Genomic DNA, 14,159 nt, shown 5'->3' with positions numbered 1-14,159 from the left:
ATTCCTTGCCTTCACTGTCAGTAGGGGTATGTCTACACTGGCAAGTTTCTGCGCAACAAGATATACCACTTTTATTAAAGCGCTGGAATGAAACCACTGTTGCGTGTCCACGCTGTGCTCCTTGTGACGCTGGAGCGCATCCACATTAGCAGCTCTTGCAACAGCAAAGAGAACAGTGCATTGTGGTAGTTATCCCACTGTGCAACTGGCCGCAGGGTGCTTTGGGAAAGGTTTGCAATGCCTCATAGGGCAGGCACAGCATCACATGATGCAGGTTTCCCAATCCCATTGTTCCATGGACATCCTACTACATTGCCAGCTGTTTTTCAATTGAAGGGGGGGGGCGAGTGTGTGACAGGGAGTGTGTGTTTTTCTGGAGTGGGGGAAGAGAGACAATGTGTTTTCGGGGACAGAGTGTGTGTTGGCACTCTGTCTTGTAAGTTCAGACAGGGGCAGGAAGCAACCAGTCCTGGGGGAGGGGGAAACCCCGACATCAGCCCCCGTCTCTCTCCCCCGACCCCAGCTCTCTGCACAGCAATCTCTCTCTCTCTCTCTCTTTCTCTCTCGCTCGCACACACACACACACACACACACGTCAGCCTATGTGTTCAACAGCACGAGCATTCCACATTCATGGTTTGCTTTATGGAACACTTCTGGAGGCCAATTGATTGCGTTCTGTGCTGTAATGTGTTTACACTCCCAATGCAGCGCTGAACCCTCTGCGCTGTAAGGCTTACGACTGTTGTCGAGGTGGTTGTTTTGCAATGCTGCAACCGAGGAGTTTCTACACACTAAGTGGCTTGGCAGTGTATACACCTCGGGAGTTACACTGCAGAAAGCTGCTTTATTGTGCAGTAACTTGCCAGTGTAGACAAGGCATAGGACTTATATACTTGCTTAGTGTCAAGGACATGCTTAAGTGCCTTTCTGAATTGGGACCTTAGCCAAGTATGTATGTGAACTGTTACATTTTCAAAAGCTATAATTGATCTAGAAAAGGCCACTCAGGTTAACCAGTTTCACTTTGCAATTTGCAATAATGCTCCCTACATCACTTGCACAGATGTGTTATCTCATGGATATCTCCATTTCCTTTTTGATGGAAAACTGTTGAAAGATTTATCCACATAGCATGCTTCCCCTTACCCACTGCCCCTTTGTATAAGCTCTTGATATATAAGATGTTAAAAATATTGCTGAGGTTGTAATAACAATATAGTCAACCACCATGTGTTGATAGCATAGTGATCTTATAATAATAGGAGATACACCTATCTCCTAGAACTGGAAGGGACTTTCAAAGGTCATTGAGTCCAGCCCCCTGCCTTCACTAGCAGGACCAAGTACTGATTTTTGCCCCAGATCCCTAAGTGGCCCCCTCAAGGATGGAACTCAGAACCCTGGGTTTAGCAGGCCAATGCTCAAACCACTGAGCTATTCCCCCCCTGCTGATGTCAGCCACTAAAGTTTCTCTTTTGAAAAGATGAAGGAGATTTATTAAGGTGAATCAGAATCCTTAAAATAAAACCTTATAAATAGCTATTTTAAGACACACGTTGCCGCCCCACTGGAGCATTAATAAAATTATTTAAGAGACTTTTAAAAGTAATAATTTACTTCTACAATAAATATGTTTTAAAACAAACTTGCTGAAAGTCATGTTCACTGTCACTAAACTGCTGGGAACACATGACATGAATTCATGGCTCTTTTTTCTTTTACAACAGTCAGTAATTCCATAGACACCTAAAGTAGGGCAGGGATCATAGCCCTGTGCTCCACTTGAGGTGTTAGTGATGTCTTTAAATATAGCAGAGGAAACGCAGAACTGTAAGCTCATGTCTGTGAAGGTAAAGTGCCTTTCAAGTAGTCTCTTACTACTTTGGAACAGAAATGGAGACAAAAATCTATTCCTGGAGAGATTTACAAAGCATGGATATTGTCAAGGATAAACCAAACCCTGCATTTCCTGAGCATCTTAGACGCCCCTGAATTCAATAGATGGCATGTGTGAAGGAAACAGGATAGGGGGCCTATATTTGTAGATAAGTGTCACTTCTTTTTCTAAAACATTTTGTTGCAAATCCTGCAGCATTATGGATCAGACTTCTGGTCATTGCTTGACTTGCCAAGGATTGTATAGGAGAGGATTTGTAAGTATTATGGCAATATGTTTAGTTGTGTGCTGTAGAAGAGACAAAGATACATGAGATGAAAAGCTAGGCCTGAAAAGGCATTATATACATTTCAGCAAAGAGATGCATCAGTTCTTTGTAAAGTATATATATATCCTTTTTGGTGAAGCAGGGTAGAGGGGACCAGAACACCTTAAAGAGAAACTGTGCTGAAATCAGCTCATTAGATGGGATCACAAATCTAAAATCTGATGTCTTTGTGGAATTTTTGCTGATTGTTCTTACTCATTCAGTAGTTTAGAACTGCACCCACTATAATTGATTCTTGAGATAGTAGGTAAATGATGTGACCCACTTTGGAACTGGTCACACAGTTTCTTTGATGAGTAGACTCCTACAGATTTGGTTGAGGTTCCTTCTAATTTTTTTAGAGGGTACTATCAAGATATGTTCAGTTATTTTAAAAAAATTCTCTCCCCAGCACACTGGGCTAAATTCTGCTTTGAGTCACATTGATCAAGATCCAGAATAATTGAATTGAGGTTAGTGGATTAGCACTAGATTTACACTAGTTTAGTTTATAGCAAAATCTGGCTCATTGTTGTAAATAATTACCCTTTGGAAGTTTGAAACTGCAGTCTTCCCTAACCGAACAAATTGCTCCATTTTGTGTTAATGTTGGTTAGTTAATGTTCGGTCTCTGGAGACCGTGGGGCTGTTAGTATTGATTTTTTTTAAAATGTACAGTGATTACCGAATTACAAAGACTGTTTTGTTTCTGCAGGAGGCTGACATTATAGCAGTCAGATGTTTGGTCTGTATGGAAGTGTAAGAGGCAGCAGCATTTTCTGATGAAGAAATTTAAGGGTTTAATCACACTCAATTTGTGTTTGATGATTTTTTTTTCAATTAGAATTTAGGACAATGAGGAATTAGAAATATCCACTAATTAAAGTAGATGCAAGTAGTGCATTCTATCAAAGTAGCATGGTATTTATTTTTCCTGTTCAAGGGCTCGCCCATGCATGCATCAGACCAGTTCAGTTGGTTATATACGTAAGCAAGTTCACTTTACCAGAAAATTGTTGGGGTTTGAGTTTTTTTTTTTTTAAATTAAATTAGCATCTCCATTCACTGTCCCTTTTTCCCCCTCACACAATTAATTTGTTTACTTGGGAGAGATGGTTTAGCAGCTTGGCATGTTGATATGGCTCATAGCAAGTTCCCGTTGTAGAGCTGTTGGAGAACACAGTATTTACAGTCAAGGGATTGGTGCCAAAATTGTGGAGTGACTGCCGCTTTAGTGTTGATGTAATCAAGCTGAAAATAAGACTTAACCATTGAATAAAGGAGATGAGCATAACACAAGTACAGTATAAATACCATCCTTTATTTCTCTCTCCGTCCCGCCTCCTCTCCTCTTTCCATCCCTGGAAAATTATCCTGGCAGTTGCTAAAGCAGTTTGTAAAATGGTAGTTAATTTGAAAATCTCACTGAAGTCAGTGAGTCTATCTATTAAGCTAAACATGTGCATATGTGCTTTGCTGGATTGGGGCTTAAATTTGAGTGAAAAAAAACTGGAATAAAAAATGAAGAGAAAATAAGGACATTTGGAACTTATTTTTGATGATTAATCTGTCCACTTTTTTCTCTTCTTCAGCTCCCATCTGGCATCTTCCCTTCTTTCAGATGGATGGGGTGATTGATGTGCTGTGCAGCTCTACCCTTAGTGTTAATCCTTGGCAGGCTATTTGGACTTCTTTATTCCCCCCAGTTATTAGTGTATACCATCTGTACGAGTCTGGAAGCTGTCTGTCTGTCAATCAGTTCCTGAACTCAGGTCCATCATATGGCCAGAGAGCACAAAGACAGCTTCTTTTCTTTTCTGTTGTGGGTAGCATTGTCCTCAGGCTTTGAAGTTCAGTAGTGGTCCTCTCTTGAAGTAAAGTACACAAATGTACTCCAAATCTTCTGTTTCTGACTAATATTTTTGCCCGACTTGCAGCTTTTGTTCCTTTTTAAAGTTCTTGGGTGTATGAAATGAGGTGCTGTTTTGACTGTGGATTTTTGCATTAACATCATCTACCACAGCAAAGGAATACCTCTGTCTCAGACCTGCCAGGTGTTGTACATGGATGTGATGCTCAGACATTTGACCCCCTACATCACACCTACCTGTATCAACCCTAGAATGTGATACATAAAGTGTTCTTGAGTTTCCTTACTTGCTGATTCACAACATGCAGTTGTTGCCCATGGGTGTCTGTCATTAATGTGAGCTAACAAGGTTCTATTGTAGTTGGCAGAGAGTTTGGCGATCTTGCACTTTTTTCATTCCCATTGACATATATAGGTACCAAGAAACCCAAATAGAAGAACAGAATTTGGCCCACAGATAAGAACACTCAATACATGTAACGTATTATGAATGTTACATTAATATCAATTGGAAGGAAGCTTGTGCATGCATTTGAGAGCAGTATTTGGCCTAGTACAGTGAAGAGCTCTGTTGTGCTTTTCCCAAGGCAGCATGCTACAATGAACTACTCTCTAATTCCAAGATCAAAACATTATGCAGATTTTTAAATACCACACATTTGCGTTTTAGGTGTTTGAGACATAATTTTGGGAAATAAGTATACTGTTTAATGTGTGCTGGACTTTGCAATGCTTCTTTTAATTAGGCTGTTGTAATGAAAGAAATGTATTAAGGAAAGGTTGTGCAAGTAGCAATACCCTTCATTAAGTTTTTTGTCTCCCTACTCCCTTTTGGAAGGTAATAATTGTATTCCTGTCTGTAGTTCCAGGACCCTGTGAACCTGAAGATCTCATTGATGGAATCATCTTTGCAGCCAATTACTTGGGTTCTACACAGCTGCTCTCAGAACGTAACCCTTCCAAAAATATAAGAATGATGCAAGCTCAAGAGGCAGTGAGCCGTGTCAAGGTAGGTGATTTTTATGGTCTGTAGAATAGACTCCCTTGATAACTGAACTCTGAATAGTCTGAAATGTCTGAAGCTTCAAACCTACTGAGAGGTGCACTCAAGTGAATACGTATCTGCTGATGTGAAAATCCTCACTGTTTCCAGGTCTAGCATTGTAGAACATACAAATCCTCTGAAAAACAAAATATAAATTATTACAGAGGCTATTCCAAATTGTACAGTATAAGTACTGAAGGTAAAATCCAGGCAGTAATAAGAAAACATTCCAACTGTAAAGCATAGAAGACTGGTTTATGACTGATTTCTTCCTGTCGCCATGTTAGATCCTGTAAGAGGTTATGTAAGCAGTTGAAAGCGTTTAAAAAACATCAAAATATTATTTTCTTAATGCAAGAAGGTTCATTACCAGATCTATGTTTGTATCACTTAAAACCATGGATTTGCATGGAAATATTTTAACACACAGTGCTTTCTGTGGTCAATGAAATAAATGCATTTTATTTGAATATATAATCCAGATAGAAGAATTTTTTAAGCATGCTTTGAAGAATTGATTTATTTAGATTTGTACCATTATATCGAATCTACATATATATAAGGACATGATCTGAAATGTGTAGATTGAAGTGTTAATCAGAAAAAAAATACACATTTAAAATAATTTAATCAGTAGAATCGGCATTTGTTTGGAGACACCCAGTTTGGGTCAAATAAACTGCTCAGCAAGACACACATCTGTATTGATTCTTGATTTGGACCTTAGAAAAGCTTGGAAGGCGTTAAAGGTTGTTATTCTGCTGCTACAGATTCTCGAGCATTCCAAACCTTGGAATTCCTGCTCATGAGATTCTTGAGAAGTCACAAGCACCACATGAGCATTGACTGATTTAACGCCAAGAAACAGTTTTGTTAATTAATTCTGCTGCTAAACTGTCAAGTGTAAGGCAGTCCTGGTAGAAGCTTTCAGCTTCATATTTTGTATGGCAGTCTGATGTATGCACATAATTAATGTGGCTATAATTTTTATAGAAAACACAGAGAAGGAAAGAGAAGTGAGGATTTGGCGAGATTTGAAGCGCTACAGCAGCACAGTTGCAGCAGCCCATCAGTGTAGAGACTCACTACAGAAATGGGAGGGATTCTCCCATCAGCCTATCTAATCCACCTCACCGAGAGGCGGTAGCTAGGTCAACAGAAATGTTTTTTCCGTCGACCTAGCAATGTCTATACTGGGGGTTAGGTCTGCTTTACTATGTCGTGGAGGGATGTGGGTTTTTCACACCCCTGAGCATAGATTGACTTAATTTTTGAGTGTAGACCTGGTCTGAGTTACAAGAGTAGCTGGCTTTATTATTCATAAAATTGTAATCTTTTTTTGCCTTTTGTAAATATACTTTGTAAAAACGTTGGTGACATTTGAAGTGGACTTCAAGTGAAGTGCAGAGCAGCCCCAATGTAGCTGAAGTAAAAGATGTCATTATCATGTATTGTCTTCATGTGCTTGAAATAGGAGGTATAGTAACTTGGCATGTTACAAAAAGGATGCATAGAAGTCCAATGTGGATGAACTTGGAGGTACTTCAACCTAATGTATTTGATAGATGTACACCTCTACCTCGATATAATGCTGTCCTTGGGAGCCAAAAACTCTTACCGCGTTATAGATGAAACCATGTTATATTGAACTTTCTTTGATCCACCAGAGTGCGCAGCCCCGCCCCCCCCCCCTCCGGAGCACTGCTTTACTGCGTTATATCCAAATTTGTGTTATATCGGGTGTTGTTATATCGAGGTAGTGGTGTACTTGAAAAATGGTGTCCCTGAGGTATCTGAAGTTTGAGGCAGAGCTGAAAGAAACACTACAGTTACAAGAAAATTATGGCATCCAACAGTAGTGTTAATAAAGATTTAAAGATCTGCAGAAGTGAATTCTTACCTTAATTTCAATATAGCGCATTTTTAATGGCTTGATTCACAAAATCTTTGGCAGTACATACCAAGCTTATGAACTAATCAGTTTTATCTGAGTATTTGATACTTGTAGATAGTGCAACTACTGTACCATGCAAGTACTGCCAGCAGGTCTCAAAGGTGTTTCTCAGATCGTTGTTTTTCTGTCCTAGAGCAGGGCTATTTAGGCACTGCAAACTTCGAAATAACCTCACTTCAAAATCGCCTTTCACCAGGAGAGTCATTTTAGAGACTTCTTGTACAATGAGCAAAAAACCAAACACACAGTGCTTTTCAGCATTGCTTTTCCAAGTTCACTTTGTCTCATGGGGCATGGAAGTGGTGGCTCTCTCTGGCAGAGCAGCACCATTTCAGAATTAATTTACTGGAAATTCCTTTTTAATGGGTGCTTTTAGCTCACTAAATGTGGTAGTGATATGCCAAGGAGTTGCAGTTGCTTCATCATCGTGTAAATAGGTTTCCTGAAAAATATGGTGGAGAGGTTGTTTGGGAGAGGAAAAATCTGTAGAAGGGATCCCTGGTGGGAGAATCGTGAGTTCCTGTTCTGGTATTTCCTCTGAATTCTACCTTTTTTGGTTTGCATTCCCACAGAGAAAGAAAGGGGTCTGGACTCAGCTGCGACAGCAGTGTCAGTATCTGCCAGACCACAAGGCTGTGTGTGGGGAGGACCTGTGCTACCTCAAGTCTCCTGGGGCCAGACCCCTCCCCAACTTTCAAACAGTGCTTTAGTTCAGCTTTTTAAGGGGAGGGGAATTCCTAAGCATGGACCCGCCCTGTGCCAAAGCTAATACATCTTCTGCTTGGATTCACTGAATAGTTTGTATGGTTTCTCACACCCTTCCATAAGGGCCAGGGAAATCTCTGTACACAGTTACCTCACCATTCTTCATAGGGCAGTGATAAGGCTTATACTTTAAGAAGACCGAGGGCCACAATAAATGAGTATTCCTATAGGTCATTAACTAAGAGCGAATTTGAACATGGATAATGTTAAAGCTATTATATATGGACGTGGATAACTGCCAAGCTGCATCAAATATTCTGGTTAGAGGCCAGGTCCAACTCCCATTAAAGCTGATGGGCATCTTTCCATTAACTTTACTTGGAGTTGGATTTCCCCCCCTAAAAGGGTGCAGCATTAGAGAGGTGTGATATTACTGGTGGCAAAAGCTGTGTACTAGATTACTGAACTGGAATCCATTGGCTTTTACCAAATGGGCAGCATACACTGGATTCTTTGGAGAGTCTAGAAGAGAATACACACAGTGTCATACCTAAGTGTCATGTGCATTGCTAGCCTGTGTCACATACATACACTCCTGCCCTTTGAGATAACTATCACACTGGAGATCCTACTTCTTAACTCTCATAAGGGAATGCTAAGTTACCATGGACATCCATGCTCTGCAAACACATTAAAACTACATATATTTCTTTCATATGCTTGATTCCCCACAAATATTAACACACTCATACAGAAATTAGGTGGACCTTTCATTCACATGTGCATCTATACAGTGAACATAACTGAGTGATATTTTGCAGCTTGTTAGGGCACCGACCACACAGGTGAAATAAGTAGCCTTTTGGCGAGTGACAGAAGTTTGATTCTCCTCCAACACCTTTTGCAATCTCTCTTCTGAAGAGTTGTCCAGGCTCTACCTACAGATTGTTCTGTACTGTGTCTGATCTCTGCACGTGTCCATTTCAAAAGCATTCAACGAAACTTGATCCTGATCCAATGCTTATTTTGTTCCAGGGCTGAGTCCTGGCACCTCTAAGCTTGACAATTCATAGTCCTGGCACCTCTGGGTTTGCCGCATCAAAGTAACAAAAATTGCTTGAGCCCCAGCACCTAATTGCTTGAGCCCCTGCACCTCTTTCCTTACAGATTAAGCACTGTCCTGATCTAAAAGTTATGAGAGACAAAGTGTTCCTTAAATCCTTTTGTTCAGGAAACGGTATCCTTAAATTTAAGGGGAATTACCCGCCTTTCATATTTTGATGCATGAAACTCTTCATTTAGAATAGTTTGTAAGAGCTACCATAGTATAAGCATAGCCTGATGTTGAAATGTTAGTGCCTTAAGAGTATTTTTGGGGGAGGGATAGCTCAGTGGTTTGAGCATTGGCCTACTAAACCCCAGGTTGTGAGTTCAGTTCTTGAGGGGGCCACTTAGGGATCTGGGGCAAAAATCAGTACTTGGTCCTGCTAGTGAAGGTAGGGGACTGGACTCAATGACCTTCCAGTTCTAGGCAATAGGTACATCTCCATTTTTTTTTATTTTTTGTTACTTCTGGGACTAATATGGCTTTTGTATGTACAAATATATCTTTTTGAATGAATAAATATGGGATTTGGACACCCTGAAAGTGCACATGTAAGTACCTGGTATGCAGTTTTAGGTAATGGTGTATCCAGCAGGAAAAAATGTAATGAGCAGTTGTTAACAGACAACACTCTACAGTATTTCTGTAATCAGTTGACAATGTCCATTATCCCATTAAAGTCAATATGCTTCAAACCTGTATAGCTTGTAAATCGATCTCTCCCCCCCCCCCTTTTTTTTTTCTTTTCAAATAAGAGTTTTAAGAGTCTGGAATCATAATCAAAAGGTTTCCCTGACTTCATGCACTGTCTTTTCTCTTTTTTTGTGTGCATCTGTCTGCTTTCTTTTTTATGCTGCTACTCAGAGGATGCAAAAGGCGGCTAAAATCAAGAAAAAAGCGGTGTGTAAACTGTTTTTCTTGAATGCTAATGTTTGTTTACACTTTTGTTGTCCTTGCTCCCTGTGGAGTGTTGTGTTTTTCATTACAGATCCTCATAAAGTTGTAATTTTGGTGTTACTTGTTTAATAGTAGGCCACTGGATGGAACAAGAAACACTTGTTTATTTCTTTCATCTTTCACTTGCTGGAGTGCTTGTCTGTTCCTGCTCTTCTTCTGTTTAATGTCACAATGTCCTGTGGTTTGGTCAGTCCGAATAAACAGCCAGTTTTATGATGGGGAGAATTTTTAAAAATCTAATGCTTATGCTTGTTCTAACAGGAGAAGCAATTAATGCTGCTGATGTTATTTGATATGATTGTGACTTATTGTGTTTGTATTAATTAAACTATTCTGGATATTTAAGCACACACAAAGTGTAATTTTCCAAGTCAAGATGGTAACTACCACAATTTGCTGATGAGATATTTCACCCAATTACACAAAATATACATCAATAGGGTCAGGCTAAATGTAATTGTCAAAACTGTCATTAGAGTGAATCTCATTATTTGTGATAGTCTTGATTTTAAGTGATGCAGTTAGTTCTTTGCCAAAGTGTAATGTGGATTTCACTCTTTGCATGTTGTTTGACCCACCTGGAATATAATTAACAAAACAAAAAATGCATTATTTTAAATTTTTGTGAGTGAATTCAGTGCTGGTGAGTGGTCCTGGATTGATAGCCCTTGGAGAACAAAGTCATCTCTTTTTCCACAAATATAGGTAGAGTGCAGGCAGCAATAGAGCATGCTTCCCTATGCTGCTTCATCAGTGAGCCAAGCCTCAGCTGGAAGGGAACACCTCTTCTGATGAAGGTGTAGTTCAGGCTCCGTGGCCATTCAGTCCTTCGTTTCTGCTGAGACTGCCAACAAGGATGCTATTCTGTGTCCATTGTGATGGTAGACATTGTGATGTGGGCACTTCTCCACTGAAATCTATATTGGTAATGGGATATAGAGTCTTTCACCTCTAGGTCTCTGATCCTAACTCAACACAACTCAGAAGTGACCAGACATTCTCCTTTGAGTGCTTGTCGATATGCTCATTCCACTGATGGTGTGCATGCACTTCATATGCGCGCTAGAGATCAGAATCTTTGTGGCCAGCAGTACCTATAGAGTGTACATACTGTCTTCAATCCTCATGCTCCGCTGTGAGGGCATATAAGGGTGAGGCACAAAGACCGCCATTCAGTTCCTCTCAACGTCTCATAGCTTAGAGTCGGAGCCCAACTGTCCAAAAGACTGCCAACCTTTCCCTTAGAGTTTTTAGCAGTAGTTTTTACAGTTTAGTTTATAGTGTTGGCTTTTATGGTTTTTAATTGTAATCATTTGGTTGCTTGTTGCAACCTTTAGTTGTTAGAATTACTTTTTGTCACTGGTATGGCATTGTCCGTGGTGGGGAGGGATAGCTCAGCAGTTTGAGCACTGGTCTGCTAAACCCAGGGTTGTGAGTTCAGTCCTTGAGGGGGCCATTTAGGGAACTGGGGTAAAAAAATCTGTCTGCGGATTGGTCCTCCTTTGAGCAGGGGGTTGGATTAGATGACCTCCTGAGGTTGCTTCCAACCCTGTGATTCCTGTATTCAAATGCAGGCCTTCATGTGAGGGAGCTATTCCAGCTTCATATGGAAGCTCAAAGTGCTGCTATTGTGTGGGAGAATCACACATCACTGTAAATGTATGATTTGCAAGTCTTTCAGCTCCTGAGAGAAGGACAGAGGCCCGCCTTCAGGTTTCCCTAATGATTAAATCTTGAGATCTGCTTCTGAACTACCCCCTCCTGTAATTGTTCTTTCCTTATTTTAGCCTCTGATGCTATCTTATTTTCACTGGCATTCACTATGTTAGATGTCCAATCTCTACTAAACTTTTTGGTGAAAACTGAAACAAAAACATAATTTAGAACTTCTGCCATTTCCACCTCTCACAAGGCAGTTAAAAATATCAGGCGCCTCCTAAAGGTGTGGCGTTCTTTTACACACACCCTACTGGATTCTCACTAGTCGTCACTGTGACAAATGAAAAAGCAAAACAATTCAGGTTCACGCCAAAGGATTGGGAGCCAAAGAGACTAGATTTATCTGACCAGAAAGCCTATTCCTCAACAAGTCTACAGTTTTGCCTGGCCAATTATCAGACCATAATGGCCAAGTATGACTTTTATATACACAAGAGACTGCTTGTCTTTGTGGATAGCCTGCCCAATAAGATCTGTGAGGACTTCACACTGCTAGTTAAAGATGGCCAATTTGTAGCCAGGACAAGTCTCCAAGCAGCGCTCAATGTGGTGGATATAACTGCAAGATAAGTGGCAATGGTGGTCATTATGTGATGGACATTGTGACTTGGGGGATTGGGATTCCCCAGAGAAGTCCAAACGACAGTGGAGGATCTGCCTTTCGAAGGAGCTGAATTGTTCGTCTCTTAGACAAAGAAGGCCCTGCACTTGCTGAAGGACTCCTAAGCCACCATTGTTCCCTTGTAGTCTACATGCCAGTTCTCCAGAGGAAACACATAAAACAATCATATCCTTCTCAGCGACCTATCCCCCAGCCCTTCTACCACCAAAGGTCATCAGAACCACCCAGGGAATGACAGCGTTTCTACAGGAGGGGACAACCCACTGCTCTGTCACAAATTAACTAACCTTCCCAGTCCCAGAAACACTCATTTTGATGGTATGGTTGAGAGATGTGCTCTACTTCCAATGATTCTAGAAATTCACTAGCTTGCTTCAGGCATGCTTGATCCTTCATCACCACTGACCAATGGGCCATGGACACAACAACACATGGCTACTCCATCCAGTTTTCTGTACATCATCAGTGGAATGTACATCACGGGGGAGGGATAGATCAGTGGTTTGAGCATTGGCCTGCTAAACTCAGGGTTGTGAGTTCAATCCTTGAGGGGGCCACTTAGGGATCTGGGGCCAAAATCAGTACTTGGTCCTGCTAGTGAACGCAGGGGGCTGGACTCGATGACCTTTCAGGGTCCCTTCCAGTTCTGTGAGATAGGTATAATAGTGGAATCTGCATATGGAGAGCACATCTTGAAGAACTCCAGTTACTGTACACAGTAAGGAACTTCCCATTTTCATCTGAAAGCCATTTGGCCTTATGTGAAATAATTTGGGTCTCAGTTCAGTTCTCAATTAATGGTGTCACCAAAAAACTAAATCACCACAACAATTAGCTCTGATTTGCATCCTTATTAGTAATTCTAGTACCAATGGCAAGGACTGAATAGGTATGGAGAATAGACTACTCTCTAATATCTGTTGGTGGTGCCTCAAGAACAGGGCTGAGGCATGCAGATGAGACAGTGTGGGAAAGTATCCATGCCATTTCTCCAGTTATGTCAATAAATAGAGGACGTCAATCCAGCACCATCCATGAGCTCTGAAAGTTCATACTCACCCCCCCGAAAAAATCTCTTCCTCTGCAGTAAATGTCCTCTAATAATAAATTTGCATGTATATGGAAACACCTTTGAATAGCTGTCTTTGTAGTAGCTCAGCAATGTAATTGTTCAACATTACATTTTGCTTGAAGTGATCAGTGGAGATACTTTAAATAGAAAATTAAAATTCCCTTTGTTACAATGCAACTGTCTTTTAGACTTCTGAGGGAGATTCCCAGGCCTTGACTGAAGTGGATCTGTTCATCTCCACACAGAGGATTAAAGTTCTGAATGCAGATACACAGGTAAGTGTTTAATCATAATGCTTAAAATAAATTGCTGATTTTACACAATGGCTCTCACTTCAGAATAACATGTTCTCACATGTTGAGAAAGAAATTGTTTTTACTGAATATGTGGTTAAACACACCATTGAAATGGATACCAGCATTTGGAAAGGATACACCATATTGGCATTTGTCAATATTTGTCCTATATTTGTCAAAGTTGCCATTTGTTAGTATTTTATTTTTATGCTGAGGGTTTGGGTTTTTTCATTATTTTTTATTTATTTAATTATTTATTTATTTTGCTGTATTTTCTCTGTTGGGAAGAAATCTGCATATTATCAAGGTGTAAAAGCAGTTAGGTTAAAATCCTGAAGCCTTTCAAGATTCACGTGTGGTTGTCCACCTACTCCATTTCAGCTTTGTTATGTCTTAATTGCTATCCTGAGTTTCAGGTCTGGTTCTTTGTTCCACTCTCTTTTTTCTAAAAAAGGTCATTTGCCACTTGGACCAAGCCCTTCATTTCTCTCCATTTAACTGCCCAATTGTCAAGAAACTGTATCTGAACTGTCATTCTTCCTCCCCAAGGTCTATTATTTATTACAATATTACGGTAGTGTCTAGAGGCCGAGATTGGGGCCTTGTT

At 40.4% G+C, this 14,159-nt stretch overlaps 1 protein-coding gene across 10 annotated transcripts in view; it reads left to right on the top strand.

Annotated features, from left to right (window-relative positions):
* The window catches only part of APBA2 (amyloid beta precursor protein binding family A member 2), a 228,795-nt gene that overhangs the window by 160,878 nt on the left and 53,758 nt on the right, over positions 1-14,159 (top strand). For 9 of the 10 annotated variants that reach the window (XM_044980041.1, XM_044980032.1, XM_044980038.1 and 6 more), the window contains 2 exons: positions 4,941-5,086; positions 13,445-13,531. In XM_044980041.1, coding sequence (XP_044835976.1) covers positions 4,941-5,086; positions 13,445-13,531 — 233 coding nt within the window. Of the gene's footprint in view, positions 1-4,940; positions 5,087-9,750; positions 9,787-13,444; positions 13,532-14,159 lie in introns of all 10 variants that reach the window. The other variant, XM_044980042.1, reaches the window with a different exon arrangement.

This window comes from Mauremys mutica, chromosome 11, assembly GCF_020497125.1.
Source record: "Mauremys mutica isolate MM-2020 ecotype Southern chromosome 11, ASM2049712v1, whole genome shotgun sequence".
Lineage (NCBI taxonomy): Eukaryota > Metazoa > Chordata > Testudines > Geoemydidae > Mauremys > Mauremys mutica.
This window is presented reverse-complemented; position numbering and strand designations above follow the sequence as displayed.